General features: G+C 54.2%; 3 protein-coding genes across 7 annotated transcripts; all 3 read left to right on the top strand.

The window, feature by feature from the left end:
• The first annotated feature begins 821 nt into the window (after positions 1-821).
• Positions 822-2,065, top strand: ZNF593 (zinc finger protein 593). Its single transcript, XM_052699101.1, has 3 exons — positions 822-1,047; positions 1,531-1,593; positions 1,704-2,065. Exons 1-3 carry the CDS (start codon positions 851-853, stop codon positions 1,843-1,845), a joined length of 402 nt encoding a protein of 133 aa, XP_052555061.1. The 5' UTR covers positions 822-850; the 3' UTR covers positions 1,846-2,065.
• Positions 2,066-4,192: 2,127 nt separating this feature from the next.
• CNKSR1 (connector enhancer of kinase suppressor of Ras 1) lies at positions 4,193-10,422 on the top strand. 3 transcript variants are annotated; one of them, XM_052699058.1, is made up of 21 exons: positions 4,193-4,299; positions 4,618-4,775; positions 5,419-5,609; positions 5,687-5,771; positions 5,963-6,004; positions 6,080-6,346; positions 6,423-6,482; positions 6,852-6,920; positions 7,086-7,205; positions 7,334-7,413; positions 7,741-7,823; positions 7,929-8,074; positions 8,237-8,267; positions 8,342-8,532; positions 8,613-8,686; positions 8,789-8,860; positions 8,942-9,015; positions 9,179-9,243; positions 9,318-9,420; positions 9,672-9,853; positions 9,928-10,422. In XM_052699058.1, exons 1-21 carry the CDS (start codon positions 4,248-4,250, stop codon positions 10,126-10,128), a joined length of 2,346 nt encoding a protein of 781 aa, XP_052555018.1. In that variant the 5' UTR covers positions 4,193-4,247; the 3' UTR covers positions 10,129-10,422. The 3 variants fall into 3 exon arrangements, with proteins under 3 accessions (XP_052555018.1, XP_052555017.1, XP_052555016.1); XM_052699057.1 differs by having other exon boundaries at positions 4,194-4,299; positions 7,741-7,853; positions 8,360-8,532; XM_052699056.1 differs by having other exon boundaries at positions 4,194-4,299; positions 7,741-7,853.
• Positions 10,423-10,854: 432 nt separating this feature from the next.
• Positions 10,855-24,133, top strand: CEP85 (centrosomal protein 85). 3 transcript variants are annotated; one of them, XM_052699060.1, is made up of 14 exons: positions 10,855-10,911; positions 11,041-11,177; positions 11,952-12,104; positions 15,190-15,905; positions 16,517-16,650; positions 17,512-17,629; positions 18,001-18,186; positions 18,534-18,686; positions 18,948-19,102; positions 19,594-19,714; positions 20,156-20,206; positions 20,292-20,399; positions 21,325-21,553; positions 21,816-24,133. In XM_052699060.1, the coding sequence occupies exons 2-14, from the start codon at positions 11,123-11,125 to the stop codon at positions 21,977-21,979; spliced, it is 2,343 nt and encodes a 780-aa protein (XP_052555020.1). In that variant the 5' UTR covers positions 10,855-10,911; positions 11,041-11,122; the 3' UTR covers positions 21,980-24,133. The 3 variants fall into 3 exon arrangements, with proteins under 3 accessions (XP_052555020.1, XP_052555019.1, XP_052555021.1); XM_052699059.1 differs by lacking the exon at positions 10,855-10,911 and having other exon boundaries at positions 10,944-11,177; XM_052699061.1 differs by lacking the exons at positions 10,855-10,911; positions 11,041-11,177; positions 11,952-12,104 and adding an exon at positions 12,114-14,875.
• Positions 24,134-24,188: the final 55 nt, after the last annotated feature.

Genomic DNA, 24,188 nt, shown 5'->3' with positions numbered 1-24,188 from the left:
ATATACCCTAGAGCACATTGAGGAGCTCTGGGAGCACACTGAGGTGCCCTAAGTTAAAGTGGGGAGTTCTGGGAGTCCTCTAAGGATCACTGGAAACCTCGAGGGCATTGCAAAGCACTCTGAGGAGCTCTGGGAATACACTAGGGTTCACTGCAGCACACCAAGGGGTCCAGGGATTCTGCTGAGATACACTGGGAGGACTCTCAGAAATCCCAGAGCAAACCAAGCAGCTCTGGGAGGATTCTACGGTGCCCCCAGAACACACAGGGTGGCACCTGGAAGCCTCAAGGCCGCACTGAGCAGTCACTGAAGCTCCCCCGATGACAGTGAGGAGAAGTAAGAGGACTCCAGCGCGGCCTAGAGCACACTGGGGGCTTTGGGAGCCCACTAGGACACGCTGCGAACCCTGGAGCACAAAGTTGAGTTGTGTCACCACTACAGGGCGGCCCATAGGATACAATGGGTGGTTCCTGAGCTCCTCTAAGGCACACTGGGAAGAATCCGGTACAGCCAGTAGCGCTCGCAGCGCTGCACGGCGCCACCTCGCTGAGCACAACGCGCTACTGCAGCTTTCAGCTCTCTCCGACTTCCGCTTGTCTGTGCGCATGCTTAGTACGAGGCGGAGGACCTTTGACCATAGAGTCTGGCAGCACAGAGCGGCCAAAGCACGAGGAAGAATGACTTCCCGTAAGCAGGAAGAGAGGGGGCGGGGATGGGGTGGGGACATGCAAATTTACTTCGGCGTCGCGCCAATCGGCTGCACACGGGGGCCACTGGGGGCGTGGCCCAGAGGCGCGGGGCGGAGCTATTTTCTCCCGCGCCTGCGCAGTGCTTCTTCCAGTCGGCCGCCATGTCGCCGCGCAGCAGTCGCCGCACGGGCGCGCACCGGGCGCACTCGCTGGCCCGGCAGGCGAAAACAAAGCGGCGGCGCCGGGACTTGGATGAGATCCACGCGGATCTGGAGCCCGGGCGGGCTGCCCGGCTGCTGCGCCAGGAGCCCGACCCCGACCTGCCGGGCTGTGCCCAGTTCTACTGCCTGCACTGCGCGTGCGTGGGGTCGTGGTGGGGAGTCCTGGTGGGGGGTCTGTGAGGCTCTTTTGGGGCGAGTGGGGAGAGAGCGGAGGTCGGTGGAGGTCAGTGGAGGGGGATGGGGATGGGGATGGGGATGGGGATGGGGTTCCTGGGGTTGGGGAGGGGAAACGCTTGTCTTGGGAGTGGTTTTTGGAAGGGGCACTCTGGTGTCTCGAGGTGCTGATGGGGAGGCTGGGGGTCCTGGGGAGGATCTCTTAGGGGAGGGTCCTGGCTTGCAGGGCAGGGGATCTTGGCGGAGACCTGGTAGGAGGGGTTCCTGGTGTGGGTTATGGCTGGAGAGGGGTCTGGGTGTGGGGAAGCTCTGAGCACTGATTCTGCGCTCTGGTGGGACCCCAACCGTGGGGGTGCTGGGTCTGGAGGTGGAAGGTTCCCAAATCCTCACAGGCTCCCAAATCCATACTTCCCCTGACGGTGGCCTCTTGCCCTTCTATCCCTCAGGCGCTACTTTGTGGACCTGACAAGCATGAAGGAGCACTTCAGATCCAAGGTGCATAAGAAGAGGTAATAGGGGGGTGCTGAGCAAAGCTGTGCCCAGCCCCATAACTAGAATAAGAAGGACAGTGGTGATGCCCTTCATCCATTCACTTCCAACCCATTTCTGTCCCCCACAGGCTGAAGCAGCTGAGCGAGGAGCCCTACACACAGGAGGAGGCCGAGCGTGCTGCTGGGATGGGCTCCTACATCCCTCCAAAGAAGGTCCATGTGCAAACCCAGCCCCTGGATGAAGTCGTTGAGATGGAGGCATCCAGCTGAGGGTCCCTTTGCTACTGTGCTGCTGAAAGGACTCTTTGTTCAGCTCTTTGCCAGGCGCTAATGAGGAGAAGCAGCCAGCATGCTCCTGGGTGCCCTGGCTGCGTCCCCATTCCTGGCGGAAAGAATGGGTAGCTGTGCAGTGTTCCACTCGCCTCTTTGCTTTCAGAGGTGCCTCTGCTGGAGTCAGAGGTTGAGTTACCATTAAAATATGTCAACCAAACGCTGACGTTGGAGCTCTCTGGGGCAGGATGGCAAAGCCCCTTTGTTCTGCCCTCCTAGGGGGAGAGATCCCCACCTGCTGGGGGTTATGCTCCTGAATGAAGTCTTCATCAAGCACTTGGGTTTATTGTAAGCAGCTCACTGTGGGGCTGGCCCTGCTCTTTTGGGCCTTGAAGAGGGCATGCTAGTGTTTCCCCCCCCCCCAGCAGGTACACTTCTAGGCTTATAGAAAATCAATGTCATTGAGTTTTGGTCTGGTGGAACTGTGCAAGTGAGGGGCTGGGGCCGTGCATAGGGCATGATGTGGTCCCCTCATTGCATCCCCCCAGCTGCTTCTGCTGATCACATGGCATTGTGTCCCTGTGCTGCTGCTGGTTGCAGTACCAGGACTGCATGAGCCACTCATCAGGGGTTTTTCCTCCCTGCTGCTTAGCAGTGTGACAACAACACAGCTTTGTTCAGAGGGAAAGGATTTATTTCCATGCACGCTGCCTGGATTTGTTCCCCCCTGCCTTCAGAGATCAAAGCAACCAAATCCAGCTGTCAGCATCCAACCCTCTGCTGGGGGGGAGCAGCCTCACTCTCCGCTCAGGGTCAGTGAGCATGGGGAAGGCTGTGGTTGCACTGGGAGAAGTACTGACTGCTCTTTACCCTTGGGCAGGAGGCAGCCCCATGTCCACACATTTCAGAGGCTGTTCCTGGTCCCAGTGCTTTATTACCTAATGCCATTCAGAGCTGACCTCCTTTCAGCCTCTAAGGGGGGAGTGAATGTGGCACTCGGCTCCTCCATCCGCTCTTCCATTTTCTGGTTTCGTTCCCAATCCTGGGGCTTCAGTGGGGCCTGGGGCTGTGCTGGTGGCCCTAGGCCCTGCTAGCTGCATCCCTTCATGTTGTTGAGGGCTTGAATCAACTTTGTGACCTATCCTGTGGCATCCTGGCTCCCAAGACAGGGATAGATGTTCCCCAGCTCCAAGGCATGGACGGACAGGATGAGGCAATGGCGTAGGTTGGTAGGGGGGAGTTATGGCACCATCCCAAGGCCTAGATGGGGACCTGGGGACCATCCCCATGGCCCATCAGGGCTGTGGGGGGACCTTGGGTGTCCCAGCCATCCTCCGGGCGCTGTAGAGGGAGAGGCAGAGCCCAGCAGCCGCCAGCAGCAGGGCCGTGGGGGGCAGCACCCGCTCCCTGGGCTCAGCCCCCCGTCCCGCTGCCAGCTGCATCTGGAGGAGATAAAGAAGGCGGCAATGGCAGACCCCGGCCCCAAGACCCCAGCAGGGGGATTACGTGGCCTGAGCACCCCCATCGCACCCAGCTGCTGTCTATTGGGGTGCCCCCCAGCACCCTCACGGCCTGCTCGGGGCGAGAACAGGGCCGAGTGCAGCCCCAAGGCCTGCCGGCCGTGTGGAAGGGTTGCGGCTCCTCCTGAGCTCCACAGCCTGCAGATCTCACAGGCAGGGCTCTGTGCTCCCCGTGAGCCAGGACAGGGCCGAGCATGGCTCTGTGGCCTTCGAGCTGCATGGGCAGGATCTTGGCGTGCCCCTGAGCCCCCTCCCAGCCCCGTGAGCCCCTTACCTGGAGCAGGCGGAAATAGCTCGGGGTCAGGCGGCGGGGGCGGATGATCATGGTGCGGAGGGAGCAGCAGGTCGGACCCACGGCCCCTCGCACACAGCGGCGCGGCGCGGCTGTCAGCAGCGATCAGCGCCCGCTGCTCCCCCAAGCGCACACAGTGCGGCGGGGCGGCACGGAGGCGTTTCGGAGGGGAACCAGGGCGGGTTTGTGGCTTGGGAAAGACGTGGTTGGAGGTGAGGCCAGCGCCTGGCCTCAATTTCCCCATTGCAATGGAATCATGTTCAAAGGGGGACTGCAAAATCCCCATCGGTGTGGTTGCGTCAGTGTTGTGAGTTTTACCAGGCCTCAGGTCTGGTGCAGGGGGAGTCACAGCTCAGCAGGGGGAGCGGAGGATGGAGCTCCCCGCAGTGAGGAGTTTTGATGGCCGCATGTCACTGTCTGCAGCCTGAGTCACTGGGGTGCGTCGCAGTGCCTCACCCCACAGCGCCGTACCGGGACGCAGGGAGGAGAGCAGGCAGGAAGCTGTGGTGAGCAGCACGCAGGTGCGCCAATGGGGCTGCCCTCACCTGGCGCAGGTGAGCAGCGACGAGGGCGGTTCCAGCCCCGCCGCCATGGAGCCTGTGGGCGCTTGGGGCCCTGCGCAGACTGCGGCCTGGCTGCGAGGTGAGAGCCCCCCGCCCCAAGACCCCCAGCGAGGGAGGAGCTCAGCCCCCGGGGGGAAGGGTTGCGTCCCTGCTTTGGGAGCAACGCCATGGCGGCGGTGGGAGCCCGTTCCCCAACCTTTATTCTTCCTTTTCCCAAAACCCTGAGGGATTTCAAAGGGAAAGAGGTGGGGGCTGTGAGCACGGTGCTGGCTGAGGTCTGGCATGCTCAGTGCATGGACGGAAGCAAGTGTCACCCTCCACCATGGGGTCATCCGAGCCAGGGGACAGTGGGTGGGTGGCAGGGTCTCCCCCTCACCGTGTGCCTGGCTCTCAGCAGGGCTGGACGCAGCCGTGCAGGGGTATCCCTTCGAGGAGTGGGGTCTGGAAGGCACTGAGCTGCTGAGGCTGTCAGAGGGAGCTCTGGAGGCGCTGGGAGTTTGGCGTGTGGGACACCAGGAGCTGCTGCTGGAGGCCGTGGAGCAGCTCAGAGCCCTGGTGAGCAACGGTGCGATGGGTGGTGGAGTCTGGGATGGATGGAGGGGGCACACAGAGACAGTGTGGGCTGGATGGAAGGGGGACATCAGGTTACTGTGGGCTGCCGGGAGAGGGGACCTGGGGACACTCTGGGATTGATGGATTGAAGGGGGACGTGGAGACAACTGGACTGGGTGGGACATGGAGAGTTACCCAGCGCTGGATAGAGCAGGGAGACATAGGGACATCCTGGGCTGGTTGGAGTTTGAGGAGGGGAAAAGGGGACACCTGGATCTCAACAGACTTGGGACATGGGGACACTCTGGAATGGACGGAGGTTGAAGGGAGACACGGAGATAGCATGGGCTGGATGGAATAGGATATTGGGGTACCCTGACTGCATGGAGAGGGGGATACTGGGACACCCTGCACTGTATGGATGTTGAGGAAGTGACATGGGGACACAGTGGGCTGGTTGGAGGAGGGATACAGTGATACCTGCACTGGATAGGACGTGGGGGGTTACCTAGGGGTAGATGGAGCAAGGGGACACTCTGGGCTGGATGGAGGGGGGAACACTGAGATTGCCCTGAGCTGAACAGGAAAGGCTGTGGAGGAATCCTGGCCACCACTGACCACTGTCCTGGCCATGTCCTCACTGCAGGACACAGAGCTGGTGAGCACCAGCCTGCGAACACTGACAGAGAGGCTGCGGGAGCTGGCACAGTGCACTGAGACCGTGGTACTTGAGGGCTCACCCGGGGGGACCACCCCACAGCCACCCCTCATCGCCCTGCTGACCTGTGTTGTCGATCTGATTGGAGCTGCCAAGAGGCTCTTCTCCTGGCTCAACAGGTCTGGGGCAGGCAAGGGGCACCCATGGGTGCTGTGCACAAATTCCCTAGTGCTGAGCTCTCAAACCTCCCTTCCAGATACCTCTTCTCCACCCTGAATGACTTTTCATCCACTCGGGACATCGTCCTGCTCTGTGCCCGCCTGGTGGAGGTGCTGCAGATGGTGGGTGGCCACACAGCCACATGGCCATGGTGATGGGCACGGTGTGGGGAAGGCAGCCAGGCGATCTCCTACCCTCAAAGCCCCTTCTGTGTTGGAGATGAGGGAGAGATGGGGTGAGGGAGGAGGTGGTGGGGAGGGCTGGAAGAAGCATGCTGATCTGTCTCACTCATCCCTCTTATTTTTCCTCCCAGGACTGCTCTACTGCAGAGAAGAACAGCCAGATTCTGTGTATAGTGAGTGCTAGATAAAGAGGGGGCTGTCGGCATAGGGGTCCCAGCAGTGCTCCATCTCCATGTTTTTACCCACAGTGCCAGCACATCGTAGGCATCTGTGAGAGCATCGTGGGCTGCAGTCCCCCAGCACTGCTGGACCGCAGGGCCATGTTGCAGCACGTGGAGCTGGCACTGCCCCTCACACCATGTGATGGCCCTCCAGATTCCCCCAGCACCCCTACACTGCCCCCTGGCCTGTGGGGCAGCCCCCCAACATCTCCCAGCATCCCAGTGCTGCCTCCTGAGACTCCAGGGAGCCCTCCAGCATCCCCCAGCACCCCGATGCTGCCCTACAACCCACTGGTAAGATATCCACTGCCCTGGTGCCCCTTACCCCCCCTCATCCCCCCTCACTCACACCTCCCCCACTGCCCTGCAGGGTCTGGAGATCACCTCCACCAGCTCCTGCCTGCACTTTGTGTCCATGACCAACTCGGAGGTGAGCTGGGGCCCATCCCCTTCTTGTCTGTCACTGTATACCCTGGTGCCACCTTGTCCGCACTTTTACACTTGGCCATTTGGGACATTGCAGCCTGTCAGGCTGAGTCCTGGGAGCTTCTTAGGCCTTGTGCCACTCTCCCATCCCCAGACTGCTGGATGGCTGCACGTGGCTGAGTCTGGGCAACTCATGCCATGAGTGGCTGCAGCTCATCCCACCATCCCCCCCACCTGGACCCTTGCAGCTGCCCAACGCCGGGGTCAGTCCCCGGGTTAATGGTTAACCCCACTCTCTCCGAGCCACCCCGCCCCCAAGTCCTCCCAGCCAGGAAAGCTCTGTAAAGCTCCCTGCTGCCTGTATTTGCTCCAGGCCCTGGCTGTGCACGGGGGTCACATCCTGCCCGGGGATGAGATCGTGCAGGTCGATGAGCAAGTGGTGGTGAGTTGGGGATGGGGACACGTGGGGATATTGGTTTGGCCGGGACGGACCCCAGTACAGCTGGAATTGAGGGGTGCTTGCCTCTGGCTGGGAAGGATTTGGGGAATGCAGGAACTCAGATGCAGGGGTTGGGCTGTGCCCCTACTCACCAGGTGCCCTTGGCAGGTGGGTTGGACACGCATCAACCTGGTGAAGAAGCTGCTGGAGAAGGACAGCAGAGCGTCACTTGTGCTGAAGAAGCTGCCCCTCAGCCTGCCTGGTTCCCCCCTGAGCACCAGGCAGCAGGTGAGCATTCCCAGTACTCCCAGTGCCAGACAGGGCTGTGCTGGGACACAGCCAGGTGTCTACAGCCCTATGGGAGGTCGTCCCAGAATGTGGCAATGCAAGGTGAAGCACTGAGGCTCCATCTACAGGTGCCGGGTGCCTTTCTGGATGCTGTGGATCTCCCCAAAAGCAGCGAGTGCCCCAGCAGCCCCTCGTCCCCGGCATCCAGGTGAGCTTTGACTTCGCATCCCATCGCCGCAGAGCAGAGCCTTCATGTGAGCAGCCCGGGCAGCTGCCAGGAGTCTTAAGCAACACACATACACAGAGAGAAGTGCCTCTGTTTGTAATTAATTCACTTGGTAACGTTTTAATGGGGAGGAAACTATATTTAGAAATGACCCTTCTCCTCTCCCGGAATGGAAAGAAGCGCGTCGAGCCGTTGGCTCCGCAGGCTGAGCTCACTGCCGCTGAGAGCTTTTCCGGGTGGGAGCAATACTGGGAGCTCCACGGCCGGGCAGGGGGCACTGTGTGGCTCAGGGGGCCCTTCTCCCCCCAGCACCACTGCCGACGCAGACTCAGGGCCAGACCCCAGCACTGACGAAGACAAACACAGCACAGGCCTGCGCAGGGAGGACGTGGGTGAGCTCCGGCCGGCAGCACTCAGTCTCGGTATGGAGGAACCGAGGGGAAAGATTCACCTCTCCCCTTGGGACAGGAGGCTGCAACCTTGCTCACTGTTTACAGGTGCTGGGAAGGACGTGGTGTGGGAGGCCAGCACCCCACAAGGCACCCCAAGCTCACCGTGTGCCTTCCAACCCTGCACAGCAGAGTTCAGCCCCACAACAGCCCCCAGGACACAAAGTGCAGAGCCCAGCCAGACCCCCAGGGAGGTGAGAGCTGGTGGGAGCATGGAGCTTTGGGGGGCATCCATGGGGGCACGAGGATTGTGTTGGGGGGCATCCTGCTGAGTTTGCTGCTGAAGGGTGAGTGAGGTGGGGCCCCACAGGGCTGTGGGTGCTGTGCTGCTTCACCCTTCATCTGTCTCCTTCCAGGACAGCCCTGAGACGGGACGCAGAGCCAAAGGTGAGTGGGACGACAGTGACAGCAGGCTGGGGTGAGGCGGGCTGGGGGCTCGTCCCACCGCCCCACACCTGAAGCACCCCAAAATGCTGCAGGAGTGGCGACCAGGCTGAGCCGCCGGCGGGTCTCATGCCGGGACCTGGGCCGGGCAGACTGCGATGGCTGGCTACTGAAGAAGAAGGACCACGTGGGCTTCATGGCCCAGAAGTGGAAGCGCTGCTGGTTTGTGCTGAAGGGCCACACGCTCTACTGGTACAACCACCCCAACGTGAGTGGGGATGCCCTCACACTCTGCCACCAGGCTCTGTGCCAAGGCAGGCAGTGGACAGGACCGCGTGTCCCCCACAGGATGACAAGGCTGCAGGTCTCATCAATGTGGCCACTTACAACCTGGAGAGCACAAGGGAGCAGAAGAAGAAATAGTGAGTGGGCACTGCGGTGCTGGTGGGGTCCCTGCAGAGCAGCGGGTGCTTTGACACGGGGGAGGCAGGACATGGGCTCAGGGCAGCTTGTGTTCCTCGCAGTGTCTTCCAGCTCTCCCATGAGAAGTACAAACCCTTTGTCTTCGCTGCAGAAACACTGGCAGATTTGAGCATGTGAGTGATGTGGCAGCTTGTAGTGGTCCTGCTGCAGTGGGCTGTCCGTGACCCACTGTCTGTCTGGCTTTTTTTCCCTAGGTGGGTCAGTCACTTGATCACAGCTAAGACAAAGCATGCGCTAGCCCACCAGCCCGTCCCACACAAGGAGGAAGGTAACATGGAGGAAGGAGATGGGGAGCGGGTGGGAGCGTTGGGAATTTTGTCCATGATTTGGGGAAAGCGAGAAATGGAGAGGAGGTGCATGGGGGTGGTGCTCGGCGCTGCTGCTGGGACTGGCACAGGATCTCTGCTTCTATCCTCCCCCATGGCCTCCAGACTGCTACAGCGAGACAGAAGCTGAGGACCTTGATGATGAATCTCCCCGACCTGGCTTTGATTCGGTGAGCGGCCCTAAGGGACACCCCAGGGTGGGACAGCAGTTCCTTATCTCATCCCCATCTCATCTCTTCTCCAGCCAAAGAAAAGGCTGCAGAACGCCCCAGAGAAAGCCCAGCTCTTCCAGACCAGTGGTGAATCCAGCAGCGCTCAGAGCAGCCCTCAGCCCCATTCACCTGTAGGTAGGTGCTGGTCGGCACAAGGGACTCTATGCCCTGTGCTAAAAGGGGCGCATCCCTGTCATCCTGGGTGTGTCCTTTAACCAAATTCACAGCTGCCCTGTTTTGAAGTGCAGAGGCTAATCTTTGTCTTTGCAGCTCTGAGGGGTTGTGTTTTGGCGTCCAAACTCCCCTTTGGATGTGGGCTATAGGTGAGGGTGCCCCAGCGGGGTTTCGGGGTTACCCTATATCATGGTGTCCATCTCCACGCTCAGAGCCCTGCGAGGAGGATCTTGAGAGCCTGATGTGGTGCCTGAGGCAGGGCGGGGTGTCCCTCATCGGGCGGCAGCGCTTCCTGACACAGGAGCAGTGCCGTAAGTCCTTCATCCGGCGCAACAAGAACCCCCGCATCAACGAGAAGGTGCACGCGGTGCGGGCCCTGCAGAGCACGCTCAAGGTGGGATCCCACAGCCCTTCCCCAGCCCCTGCTCCTGCCAACACAGCCCCAAAACGCGTCCTTCCCCTCTGCAGGCGAAGCTGGCGGAGCTGCAGGCCCTTGAGCAGCTGCTGGATGATGCCGCGCTGACCTCCGAGAAGTTCCAGCGCTGGAAAGAAGAGCACCAGGACCTGTACCAGGAGCTGCAGGAGTGGTGGGCACGGCAGCAGGGCCAGGACAGCGGCGGGGGTCACGAGGCTGAGCAGAGGCCTCCAGCAGGAGCAGCCGAGCCCTGATGCCCCCAGGGCCCCAGCAGGAATCATTCCCCATTGAACTCACAGCACTGCGGGTGCTCTGCCTGTCCTGGATCGGTGCGTGGGGGTTTGGTGACGTTTCAGAAGGTTCAGCCCCCCACAGTGGCTTCTGCTGCATCGCCCACAGAGGTGGGACACCGCAGGGCCAGTCCTGCTTTTTTCTGAGGACGCTTTCACATTGAGGACAGGGGCTTTCTCCAGGAGGAACGCGTCCCCAATGCAATGCCTCCAGCCGGGCTCTCTTCTGCAGCAAATAAATCGCTGACAGCTGTGCCACGTGCCGAAGTGTCTCTGCGGTGACATCCGGCCCCCCACACCACATGCCGCCGTGCTCCCGGGGAAGGGAGGAGCCGACAGAGCCCTCCAGCACCGCTGAGCACCCGCATAGCCAGCATAGGAGGATCCGGCTGCTGGACCCGGAGCGGAGGGGCAGCGCGGAGCTCCGCTCTCTGCTGACGGCCACTGCGGAGCTCCACCCCTTCGGGCCGGAGCCACCCACACCTCAGCACACCTGAGCGCACCACCCGCACTGCGCACGCGCAAGAAAACAGCAAACCCCACCCCGCGGTGGCGGCTGCCGACACTTTTCCTCCACCGAACGCCGTGGGGCGGGGCCATCTTTTCGCTCAGCCAATCGGCGCGAGCCGGGGGTGAAGCTCCCTCTTCCGATAGGCTGGGGGAGAGCGGCGGGGAGGTGCGTCCTGCTGGCTCCGCCCCCCGCCCGAGGCCGTAACGGTCGGGGCGCGCAGTTGGCGCGGCGGGCAGGTGAGCGGGACGGGCGGTTGGCGCGGTGCTGTGCTACGTGTCGGCTCCCTCCCTTACCGCTCCCTCCCTTACGGTTTTCTCCGCCTCTCTTCCTCCATCCTGGGCTGTTGTTCCCTCTCCTCACCTCAGGGCCCGGCCGGTGGGATCGCGGTTTGCTTTGCGCTGATTAAAGCCCCGTCTCTCGTCGCCCCGCGGTCGTGCAGCACGTAAGATGGCTGCTCTCCAGAAACAGCCGGAGCTGAGGCTGCAGCGCGGCGATCCGCTGGGTAAGGGCTGCCGCGCTGCTGCGGATCCCGTTTCGTTTCTGTGGGGGAAACGCGACCGAGAGGAGCTGCTGGCCCAGAGCTCTGCTGCAGCACAACGCTGCTTCCTGCAGAGCAGGTTTATGGCTCGGCCGTCGCTTGGTAACGGGCCCATCTGCTGGGTAATCGCTTCTTAACAGTTAATATGAAAGCATATATTGCTGTGTGCCCTCGCTGCTGCTCCCTTTTAATCAGTATCACAGCACCACCAGCCGTATTGCTGGAAATATTCATTGCTTCTGCATTCTGACTTCTATAAAGGATTGGTTTTCAACCATGTAAGTGTATTTCAATTCCTTGTAATTGCAAAAGGAATTTCTTTAGAAGCAATATGGGAAGTTGAGCAAGCATCAGTTTATTTTCTGCTACAAATGACAAGTTGGTATGGCTCAATAAGATACGTGTAGAAGCATAGAGTCATGGAATTGCTCAGGTTGGAAAAGACCTTAAAGATCATCAAGTCCAACCACAACCTGCTACCCTCACCTTAAAAACCCTCTGCTAAATCATGTCCCTGAGCACCACATCCAGTTTTTAAACACTTCCAGGGATGGTGACTCAACCACCTCCCTGGGCAGCCCATTCCAGTGCTTTCTGTAAAGTTTTTCCTGATATCCAACCTAAACTTACTCTGGTGCAGCTTAAGGCCATTTCCCCTCGTCCTGTCACCAGTGAGATATATTAAAAGGCTTTTCAGTCTGCTGGCTAAACACAAACATACTGGCTTTCTCTCTCTAGATCCCAGTGCTGCTCAGAAGAGTCATTTCTCAGAGACTGACTGGAAAACACCAATGCTGTCTGTGAAGTTCCAGAGCCGCACCAGTCGCTGCTCCAGCGTGGCCGACAGCGGTGATGTGGGCATAGGGACCTCCTGCTCCGACAGCACAGAAGGTGATTGTCATCATGGGATCACACAATAACTGCCTGAGGTGTTCTTAGAAGACCCACAGGCATTAAACAGTTACTGAACCCTAGTATGTGCAAGTTGCAGGGAGCAGAATCTATAATGAAATCTGGTAACTATTTCAAAGCCAGAGCCTCAGATACTACTCAGATTTACTGCCTAAAACATAAACTAGTAATCAGGCAAATTACTGTTTCTCTAATGAATTGTTGACTTTTGACTAATGAGCATTTTAGCAGATTGAAAGAGCCATCTTGGTGATGTGATGTTTGATACCCACATATACAAGTGATCTACCAGCAAGTCTCGTGTGTGCTTTGTGGAGGCTGTGGGTGCCCCATCCCTGCAGGCATTCAAGGCCAGGCTGGATGTGGCTCTGGGCAGCCTGGTCTGCTGTTGGTGACCTGCACACAGCAGGGGGTTGGAGCTGGATGAGCACTGTGGGCCTTTGCAACCCAAGCCATTCTGTGATTTTAGGGATTTAAAATCAGTGTACCTTTGTGTATAAGTCTTATCAGTGTGAAAGCTGTGTGCTTCTCACTGGACAATGACAGTGGCTTGCACTCAGCTAAAGCCCTGAAGGTGAAATTTCTTGTCTCTTAGATCTTTCCTACTTGTGCTTTCATTCATAAAAGTGACATAACACATTATTGATTCACTGATGCCTGTTCCAGCAGAGAGGAAGTTTGTGTTCTTTAAAACAGTGCATTTCATGCATTTCTACATCTCAGCCTTTTATGTCTGTCCCTTTTGAGCGAGCTATAGATCCTAATGTGTGAGTTGAAATTAAGGCTTTTTTAAATGGTCGTAGAAATATTTGGGATGGCACCAAAGTTGGCATAAAGTGTCGATTTCCCTGTGGGTAGGAAGGCCCTGCAGAGGATCTGGCAGGCTGATCACTGGGCTGAGGCCGATGGGATGAAGTCCAGCAGAGTGCCAGGTGCTGCGCTTTGGCCACAGCAACCCCAGGCAACACTACAGGCTTGGGGCAGAGTGGCTGGAAGACTTTGCGGCTGAAACAGACCTGGGGCTCTTCATTTACACTCGTCTGAACACGAGCCAGCAGTGTGCCCAGGTGGCCAAGAAGGCCAATGGCATCCTGGCTTGTATCAGCAACAGTGCAGCCAGCAGGAGCAGGGAAGATCATCCCTCTGTCCTCAGCACTGCTGCGGCTGCACCTCGAGTGTTTGTTCAGCGTTGGGCCCTCGTTACAAGAAAGACATTGAGGAGCAGTGGAGGAAGCTGGGATTGTTCAGTCTGGAGGAGGCTCAGCAGAGACCTCATTGCTCTCTACAACTGCCTGAAGGGAGGCTGTGCTGAGATGGGATCAACTTCTCCTGTGTAATTAGCAATAGAACTACAGGGAATGGCCTCAAGCTGTGCAGAGGAGGTTCAAGTTGGACATTAGGAAATACTTTTCTGAAAGAGTGGTGAGCTGCTGGGAAGGGCTGCCCAGAGGTGGTGGAGTCAGCATCCCTGGAGGTGTCCCAGAAACATTTAGATGTGCTACTAAGAGACCTGGTTTAGTGGGGAAGTATTGGCGATAAGTGGATGGTTGGACTGGATGATTTTGAAGGTCTTTTCCAACCTGGGTGATTCTGTGATTACTGGAGATATTACTAGAGCATATGTTTATGTCTCTCATTTAGCCTCTCTCAGGGTAAGAAAACATCCTATTGTTTGCTGAGGGCACAAGAGAGAACAAGGATGTTTCTTTAGGAAATTGCCCTTCTGAATATCTGCCGTGCTGCAGTCTTTCCAAGAGCTGAGGCTGAATTGCAGCACTGACAACTGGCTGAGCCATGCTGACTTTCAAATCAGCTCATCAGTTACATAGAAATGTTGTTGTGATGATCCTCGGTGCATTCAAGGGACTGATTTCAGCGTCCGTGCGTGGCGTGCTGCTCAGAGGGCTCAAGTTCCTGACAGTGATGCTGGGGTATAAATACAGAGGCTGTAAAAGGAAATTGCACTGTCCCTTCTCTGTTTGCCAGCGTGTTCTTGTGACTGCTTGGTAGCATGTTGTTCTCCGGGATTCCTGGACACAGCCAAGGAATGTCTGAGGAGATTTCTTCCCTCAAACACTTTTCCTGCTCGTTTTGGAGGAAAGGATCTTGTCCTTTCACATGGTGGTTTTCCAGTGTTTGGTACTGAAAAGACCATATTGAAAAGATCATATTGAAAGTGTTACCTTTCATTACTGCTTGCTGCAATGCTTTGAGGCTACAAGCATGTGCGAGTGTGACCTTGCAGTTCTGACCTTGGATCAGAGGAACATCCGATGGAGATGGGCCTCCAGCCAAACCAGTTCAGCTAAGAAACGAGAAAACAAGTTTGTGTATCTGTAGGCAACCTGGCGTCTCTGAGATATGCGGTGTGTGGGGAGGAGGAGAGGGAACAGGCATTTCGATGTTTGCCTTTCTCAGCTCGTGCTGTTGCTGCATTGAAATCTGAGAGTTGCTAAGAATAACCCTGCATTTCCATGTAGCCAGGTTTGGTGCCCATCTGACAGGACAGGCTCACGTTGGGGTGCTTGTGCTGTATCATTTCCTGTAGCAGTAAGGCGACAGCCATTACTGTAGCCTCGGGAAGGAGTTCCTTTGCTGCTGTGTCCTGGAGGAGGTGGAAGATCCGCTGCTTGGTGATGTAGTGCTCTGGTGATGGGCCTAGCAAAGGCTCCCATTGGGTTTGGGCATGGTTCAGAGTCACTGAGCTGCGGGATGGGCAGAGCAGGATCGAGGTCTCAGTGTTCAGCTGAGTAAGTTTCAGCCTTTTTATTTGATTTAAAGCGTTTGATTTCTAAAATTACTGGAAGAGAACCTTGTTTATCTAAGCTTATGCTGGAATAACTAGTATACTGGAGTCACTTAAAAATGTGTACTGAACTAAACTTGGATTCTCCCTGTAGTTTACTGTGGTAAACTTGTCATGGGGGGAGCCTTCATTGTGCTGCTGCTTGGGGTGGGGGCGAAGAATTGCTTTTTTAGATTCTTGAGGAAAAATGTTCAGCAGAGGAATGGCTGTTCATGCCAGAATGTCTCCAAGATTAAAGTATGGCTTATCTTTTCCCAGACTTCTGCAGTTCCAGTAACGGTTCCTCATTCCAGCCCATTAAAACCCAAGCAACCATCCCAACAGCCCATGTTATGCCATCCACACTGGGTGCCTCACCCTCCAAGCTGTCCTCAGCAGGAGAGCAGAGCTGTTTGCAGAGTACTTCCAAAACTGCTGTGCCAGGGGCTGCTTTGGAACATGCAGGACTCCTGAGAAACGGAGACTTTAATGCTGGGAAGTCATCTCAGCTGCCACACAGTGATCTGCTGTGCCTCTGTGGGACTTCAGGGGAAAATGGATTTGAGAAATCCTGGCGTCCTGTTTCTGATCACGTGAGAACAGAAGATACTTGGAAGTTTGACACCCCTGCCATTGAGCGCACCCTTAACCAGTCTCTCTTTCTGGATAGTTTGTGTGCTGACCCTCTCCAGAGGTTCCAGAAATTCAATCCAAACGCTGGGGCAGCTGAGGCAGGGGGAGACCATTATAAGGTGCTGCCAGAGATCAAGCAGTCTGCAGGGGCTAATGGAGCCTGTGACGGGACGTGGCCAAGAGGCAGCAGGCTGGTGCCAACGGGACTCCAGACCAACAGTTTCTTTCCAAAACCTGTAACACCCCCATCTGTGGCATGGATGCAAGAGACCTGCACGCTGCATCCGCACGAGAGGATCTGTGAGCTCAGTGCTTGGAAACAACAGCTGGACAGTGTGCGACTGCAGATAGAGCAGATGCAGGTAGGGCATCGTGTGTGTGAGTTTAACACCTGTCCTTTCTTTTTACTCGTGAATGATTGTTTTGGACTTGAGAAGTGAGGGAAATAATATCTTCTGCTTTTCCTATCTTACACAAACAGTAATTTTCTTAATGGCTTGTTTTACAGTGTGGTGTCACAGGTATCATTTGCTGCTTACTCTGAGCAGCACTGCATTGTGTTAAAATACTGCACAATAGTTCAGTGCAGATGCAGAGGTGAAATACCCATCGGCCAAAACATGCCAGTTCTTAGCAGTTTATAGAACAGTTCTATTCTGTATGTTAGAAAACAGATCTCAGAAGGTGTGTAAACTGCAGTTCGTTTTTAAGAGGGGAACTGCTTATTGCCTTTGCTACCTCTACCCTGATGGAGACAGATTATTTCCAGTGGGCAAGCACAGTGATCTAAAATTATTTGTTAATCTCCAGTTGCTCTTGGGTGAAGTTGCTTGTTCTTGGACATCAACAGAGACTGAAATAGCTGTGTGCTGGCATGCAGATGAGCACACGGTGTGCAAAATAGCTCTAGCAATGTTGCAATTACCTCTGTGGAGCATAAATCTCTCCCTCCTTATTTTGTCTCCTCTTTCAGTTACAAAATGGAGGTGCCTGCCACCATCCCTCCATGTATTCTCCTTCACTACCTACACCTGATCCAGCCCAGTGGATCAACATCCTGAACTCCCATGAAAACCTACTCAAGGAGAAAGAGCTCCTCATTGACAGGTGAGAGCTTCCTACTGACACTGGGTTTAAGGGCTCCAGTGTATTTCCTCTTGGGAAGGGACAGTTTTGAAAATGCAAAGGAGACCTGAATGGACTTGCTTTATTCTCCTGTAAGGAAGAACATACCTTTGAAAACGGCCGTTTTGTTTTGTTGCTTTTTCCAACATGCTCTCCTCCCCTTCATCGTGAAAATGAGACAATGATCCTAAGGAGTTCAAATAAACCAACTTCAATTATGGTTTTCTGTGTTTTGTAATGGAAAAATATTTTTGTTTACATCACAGTTATCTAAAATGTCAGAACTACCTCCTCTGTGCTTGAGGACTTTCTGGAAGCTCTTGTGGATCTTCCTGTCAAATTTGTTCGTTGTTTCTGTGAGTTTACACCAACAAAGAGCACCCAATAGATAATGCTAGTGACTGTAAACTTTTTGAAAAAGTTCTAAAGAAAGCTGCCTTCAGCATCTGAGCTGTAAGCATCCTTTCTGCTTGCTCGTCTCGAGTCCTCTGATGTCTGTTTTACTCATAAACTCTGCAGTCGAGCTGGATCTTCCAGAACATGCAAGGCTTGTGTGTTTGCTGTATAACCAGTGCTGTGGGGGTGGGCAGGGAAATTTTGAGAGGAGGAGAGAGAAGAAAAGTTTATGCAAATTGTAGAAAGGTCAAAATGAGCAGCTTTCACTCAGTGCTCAGTGCAGGCCAGCTCTGAGTTGTCGAGCTGTCTTTCCACTGTGCTTGTTGCCATATCAAGCATTAGTTAGAGTTGCTGTGGCACTGTTTGTGGCATTGCTCTGCACTGCCATTAAAAAAAAAGGGATACATTGGAGAAAAGTGCTTCACCTGTTTTTGTCTTTGTTTACAGGCAAAGGCAACACATATCCCAGTTAGAGCAGAAGGTCCGGGAGAGCGAACTGCAGGTTCACAGCGCCCTGCTTGGCTGCCCAGCGCCCTATGGAGACGTCTGCATGCTGAGAATGCAGGTGCTGCATGCTGCCAGTGGGAAATAGTATTGAAACCTCGGGCCCTACCACTCCTCACTAGTTGTTTCCCAAGGAGGAGGGCTGTGCAGAGTAAAATTATCCCGTGTGTGATCCTTATTATGTCTATATGTCATCTCTGAGAGCCTCTGACCCTTGAGAGCGCTGAAGTGCAGGGTTTGCTCAGAAGCTGTGCTTGTGATCCAAGTGCTGCCAGCTCTGACGAGTGCAGCGTCAGAGACTGCAGTGTATAAGATGTGCTGAACGATGGTTGGGGATTAAAAGCACACAACTCTGAGACAACTCATCTGCTTCCTGCCAGTTAATCATCGTTGGTGTGGTGAACAGAACTCACGGGCTGTCTGTGTTTGTAGGAGCTGCAGCGGGAGAACACGTTTCTCCGAGCACAATTCGCAGAGAAGACTGAATCTCTCAGTAAGGAGAAGATTGAATTGGAAAGAAAACTGGCTGCTGCAGAGGTGGATGCAAAGCTGATCCAGGAGACGCTGAAGGAAAATAAGCAGAAATATGCAGAGGATTTAAAGAAGCAGGAAGAAAGGGTACGATGCCATCGATGTGGAGATGGGAAGATGTCTTGTCTTTGAAAAGTCAAAAGGCAGTGTAGAGAGGTGCACAAAAGTTTTTCACAGCTATGCGCTGTATGTGTGTTCTGATCTCCTTAAAGAGTACTTTGGCTTTATAAGGAAAAATCCTTTGTCCTGTAGTTACAAGTGCTTTGAAGCAGAGAAGAAGCCTGTCTTTAGCTAAATGAGCAGAAATACTGCCGAGGCAAGGTGGCATTTTGGTGCTGAGTGCTGAACAAACAGATTAATGAGTGGGTATACAGATGACTGAAGAATGGACAAGAAATAATATAAGCTAATCTCATATTTAACCATCCCTGCAGGTAAAGGCAAGAGACAAACACATTAATAATCTTAAAAAGAAATGCCAGAAGGAATCTGAACAAAACAGGGAGAGGCAGCAGAGAATCGAGACCCTGGAACGATACCTGGCTGATCTTCCAACTCTTGAGGACCACCAGAAGCAGAGTCAGAAGGTAAAACTTCCTCTGGGTAATGATGATAGCTCTTCAAACAGTTGCTCAGGTGGCTTTTCTGCAGCTGCAAATAAACCCTTGTGCAGCTGCCCAAGTAAAGTTACAGCCCTCCCTTTTTTGGGAAGGGTGTTCTGAGCTACAGCTGAAGGGGGGCACATAGGTAATGAAAATCTGCACTGCAAGGGTAGTTAGTTGGAACGTGTTGTGCATGTGATTGGAATTCCTGGGAGATCTCTAGTGTTGTGATTGTCTTTGCTACAGCTAAAGGAATCTGAACTGAAGAGTACTGCTCTGCAAGAAACAGTGCTGGCACTGGAAACAGAGCTTGGAGATGTACGAGCTGCATTCAGAGAGCAAGAGATGCAGCTAGAAACCCAGAAACATAAAGAACTGGAACTTCTTTCCACTGTGCACAGGTAAGAATCCATGGGATTAGATCTAATCTTCACCTTAGGACTGAAGTAGTAACTGCATGAGAGCAGTGATGATTTAGCTCATCTGCTGTCCCACCTCTGAACTGGGTTGCCATGAATTTGTGAAGATTATGCGACCACTCACCAAAGCACTGCTCAAATTCTATATGCCAAGTAGGGGGTGGAAGAATATCAAAACAGCAGGAAGAAAAACAGCTTCTCTTGTCCTCCTTAGTTTTTTGTTTCTTCTGGTTATTGGCCTTAACCATAATTCCTTGCACAGTAGATCTTTGTGGCCTGCAGTGTCTGAGGCTCCACCAATATTAAGCTCAGGGCTGTGCCCAGGGAATGGGATTCCTTCCCTCACATCCCTTTGCTGGGATGCAAACTGAGAGCACTGACATCTGCTATGGAAATCATTTGCCTCCTCGCATTATCTAGAGGGAAACGCCCCAAACAAAGCTGGTTTTCCCATGGTGTTGTGCTATTTTCAGCTTGCAGGACAAGGTGCAGCAGTGTGTAAAGAATGCAGAGAGAGGAACTCCTGTACAGGATGGGGAAAAACAGAAAATAGAAAATGACTCTCTGAAGAAAGAATGCGACTGCCTCAGGAAGGTAACAGGCTCTCCCAACTGGGAACCATAATTTTTTTTTTTTCCAGGGAGTCACACTGGGCACAAGAATGAAATCAAGGACTTTTGCATCTATAGGTAGTTACAACTGCACTGAAACAGCAGTTCCTGTAATTGTAAACCAAAAGGTTTTAAGAACTGTTCCTGGTGTGATCACCATGCACTACAGGAGTACTAGTGGAGAAAAGCTGCAGAATGTAGAGAAGAAAACCACAAGAATGTAACTTTGCTGGTCTGTTTGTAGCTGATATTTCTGATGTGCCTTTTATCAGGGCACCTTAATCTCCCACTGATGAAGGCAGTAATTAAAGCAGTAAGTGGACTGGAACAAGGAAGAGAGGGATTGTCCTAGTGAAGGAGGAGTCCTGGTGGCATTGCTGAAATTCCCTGTGGCTCATAGTTACACCTGTGCTTTTGATTCCAGATTGTGGAAAAACAGCAGAAGAAGATGGAGCAGTTGTCTTCGCAAGTGAAGGTGAGAAGGTGGCTGTGGAAGGACCTAGAAATTCAATTTTCTACAAAGCAAGCTAGACTTACCATTTTCCCATGGTCTTTTGCAGAACCTGGAAGAACAGGTGGCCCAGGAAGAAGGAACAAGCCAAGCTCTGAAAGAGGAGGCAGTGAGAAGGGAAAATGCGCTGCAGCAGCTGCGGACTGCAGTGAAAGAGGTCAGAGCAGTGCAGAGTACCTGAACATAGCAATTGAATGATTGTGGTTTTTAGCAGGGCTTCTAATTTGCAGTCAGCAGCACAGTCTGTCCTGCTTTCTGCCCGTCACTTGTCCTGTCAGTGCTCAAAAACATGAGGGGAGAGGCAGTTTCTGCTTCGGGAACTTCAAATGAGGCTGTGGATTGTGTTGGACAACACCAAGCTGGCCTGCTGGGGGCAGCAAGGCAGTGAACATGAGTCCAAACTCAACTGCAATCCTGGCTGAAGGGCAGGAGTGAGCCTCAGTCTCAAGCCTAAGGAACCGAACCACAGTGGCAGCCTTTGAGGGAAGAGATGGCTAGGGCTGACAACAGCAGGACTAGGGGAAATGGATCCAAGTTGAAGGAGGGAAGATTTAGGTTGGATGTTAGGGGGAAGTTCTTCACAAGGAGAGTGGTTAGGCCCTGGAACGGGCTGCCCAGAGAGGTTGTGGATGCCCCGTCCTTGGCCGTGTTCAAGGCCAGGTTGGACGGGGTCCTGGGCAACCTGATCTGAATGTGTGTGTTTGGTGGCCCTGCTGGGCAGGGGGGTTGGAACTACATGATCCTTGAGGTCCCTTTCAACCCAGGTGATTCTGTGATTCTGTGGGTGGGGATGAGATGGTGGTGTGCGTTTCCTGAAAGCTTTTCTGTTTGTCACCCGCTGTCAGGGACGGCACAGCATCACTGAGTGCTTCCTGTCAGCCAGGAAAGCAGGCTGCTCAGACCCTGCAGGGCTGACACTTGCTCACTTTCTCACTCACTTGGAGAGAGTCTGGAGGGCTTTAAATATAGACCTGCTCCTCCTGACATCGGTGCTCCCATCATCACTGAGCAATTCTGTTAAGCTGCTTTGAAGTGTTCTTGTTCTGTACCCAGTGACCACTCATCTGCTGCCACTTGTTCAGCTTTCAGTGCAGAACCAGGATCTCATTGAGAAGAACCTGACCCTTCAGGAACGGCTCCGGCAGGCAGAGCTGACAGCTCAGCCCCTGCCTGCTGAGACTGCCCGCCTTGCCCAGGAGTTGCACTGTGAGCTGGCCAGCTGCCTGCAGGATTTGCAGTCTGTCTACAGCATTGTCACTCAGAGGGCTCAGGGCAAGGATCCTAATCTCTCCCTGCTTCTGGGCATTCGCTGTAAGTATGCAGTGATGGCATAGCAAACCCTTTGTTGCACGTGCTGCAGCAGAATTAAGTACCTCACCTACAGTTTAGAAGATTCTTACCTTCCTGAACCTTCTTACTGCAGTTAGCAAGCTTTAAGAGTGCATACAGTAACGGCTGCATGTTACAAATATGTCTATTGCAAATGTGCATTGATTTTTGTCTCACTTACAGATGCATGGGGCTGTTGGTCAGAAATGCATACCTGAGGTAACACTTTTCTCTGATTCCACAGCTGCGCAGTACTCAGCTAAGGAGAAGGACGACTTGCTGAACCCCGATGCGCTTGCAAAAAAACTGGTGGAGGTAAAACAGCTTCACAGAGAGGTGGAGGACTTAAGAACGGCAATATCTGACAGATACGCCCAGGACATGGGAGACAACTGCATCACTCAGTGAGGAGAGCTCTCCCCCCAAAGTAAGACAGGAAATGAAGACTTGAACTCTCAGGAGACTAGAACTCCTACAATTGAAAACCTGTTCAGCACTTTACCATCCCAATGCTTGGGTACAAACGTGTGGCTTATCCAGGAGAAATTGGGGGTTGTTGCCAGAAGTGTTTATCTGCTGACTGGCTAACTGGAATCGTTCAGGGCTTCAGTGTCAGGCTTTGCAGTAGCTTTGATCTTATGGAATGTGTTTTTTGTTGTCTTTGCTGGAGCTGGTGCACTCTCTCACTCTGGGAGATGAATTCTGAATAGCCTCCCAGGCATGTCAGACACTGAACATGCAAATGTGACAAAAGCTAAAACCAACACTAAAAGAAAATGTGTGCCCTGGTCTTTCTGATAAATTCTCTGCACAGATCCTGTGCAGCTTGTAAGAGTGGAGTGCTATCAGAGTGCTCAGGGATATCTGTGGATTCTGTAGGCAAGCAGGTGTGCTGATTATGCTACCACTAATTACATCGCTGTGCCACGGCTTGTCAGGTGCTGTGTGCAGTTCTGGCTTGGATGCTTGTGTAGCCATTCATGCACCAGGACCTGCTTTGCTCAGGTAAATGCAGCCAGAGTCTTCTGGTGGCCAACAGGTGTTGGGGAATAAAACAACACTAACAGAAGACTCAAAATGCTGCCCCTGGATCCTAGAAGCCTTAAACCTTTTATCCCCCTGAAAAAGCACGCTGAGTGTGTGTACGACCCAGGCTACAGAGGAAATGGATTGATGCTGAAGTGCCTTAATGTGCTACAGAAGCTTCCTGTCCACACACTGCTTTTGCCTAATGCATCTGCTGGCAGGGTGAGGAATTAGTGTTTCTTGTAGCAGCCTTTAGAGCCATTGCAAACAATCCTGCAGGACTCTGAATGTACGCAGCTCCTGCCTGAGCTGTAGGGACCCTCTGCACAGGGGGACCACGCTGCAGGCCTGCTAGGAGAACCTGCATGGCTCTGCTTGCTCCTTGTTGAGGAGAAAGCCCTTGTGGTCCTAAAATGGCAGCAGGATTGTACAGCTGGATCTGAGAGCTCCTCCTGATGCCAGTGAGGCTGCAACTACTCAGGTTTTGTTCTAGTTCTGCTTCTGGTTCTCTGGTTGCTCCCCACTCCTGTGCCAAATAATTGGAATCTAAATTGGTGTGTGGGATACAGTTAATTTTGTCACAACTTTCTTAATCTTAGTGGCAACTTTACAGTCCTGAGTGTTGGCTTGAGACAGTGCTGTGGTGCCAAGGGTGAAACTTGTGTTGGTCGCTCTCTCTTGACCCACAAATGATGAAGTCAGTGGTAAAACGGGGAACATACTGCTGAAACTTCTGCCCCTTCAATTGCTCTTGGTTCACAGTGGGGCTGTGAGCCCTAATTTTGAGAGAAATGCTGTTGTAACTTTTGTGTTAAGATTTAAGACCAAATCTGTTTTGTTCTTGAAGTTAGGCCACGAGTTGGTTAGTGTGCCGTGCCAGCCAGCTCCGGGACGGCATGCAGAGCTTCCAGCATGTGCTGTGTTACATCTCAGGCTCTGTCCCCACACTGCTGGTTGCCACGTCCTGAGCTCGCTGTGGGCCAAAGCTTGTTGAGGTCCCGGCCGCCGGGAGCTCTGGCACGGAAGGCTGCAGGCTGGGATGTGCTGTTCAGCAGCAGCCGCGTTCTGCTCAGGGTGCGGTGGGAGATGTGACGCTGGGTGCAGGGCCGCGTGCGCCTCCTGCCTGCCCACAACCGGCTGCGCAAATGGGATCGCGGCAGAGCGCCGCAGCCCTGAGGCTGGGTTGGCTGCCCCAGCCCTGCGCCCGTGCTGAGCCCCGGCTTCCGTGTCACCGCTTTGCGGGCTACCCTGCAGGAAACGGCCGTGCTTTTATCCTGCAAAACGACCTCTGGGCTTAACGCAGAGCCCGGCTGGGCGCGGGACTCGGCCCTTCCTTCGCGCGCACCCTGCGCAGCGTGCAGGACCACGTGCCTCACCTCCCTGCTGGTTGTGCAGTTCGTATTCCGACGGTTGGCGTTCAGCCTCGCGTTGTTTTCCTTCGTCGAGTCGAGCACGGGTGTATTTATATCGGCGTTTGTCTTTACCCACTTGTTTGTACCGAATGTTTTGAGTATAAAATAAAGCTGCTCTGCTCCACTCGTGCAAAGCAGTCCCGCGTGGTGCCGTGAAGCGCTTCGGGGCCCCCGGGACT

Source organism: Tympanuchus pallidicinctus, unplaced genomic scaffold (genome assembly GCF_026119805.1).
Source record: "Tympanuchus pallidicinctus isolate F22 unplaced genomic scaffold, pur_lepc_1.0 scaffold35, whole genome shotgun sequence".
In the NCBI taxonomy this organism is placed as follows: Eukaryota; Metazoa; Chordata; class Aves; order Galliformes; family Phasianidae; genus Tympanuchus; species Tympanuchus pallidicinctus.
Note: the sequence above shows the minus strand (reverse complement) of the source record. Positions and strands in the feature narration are given on the sequence as shown.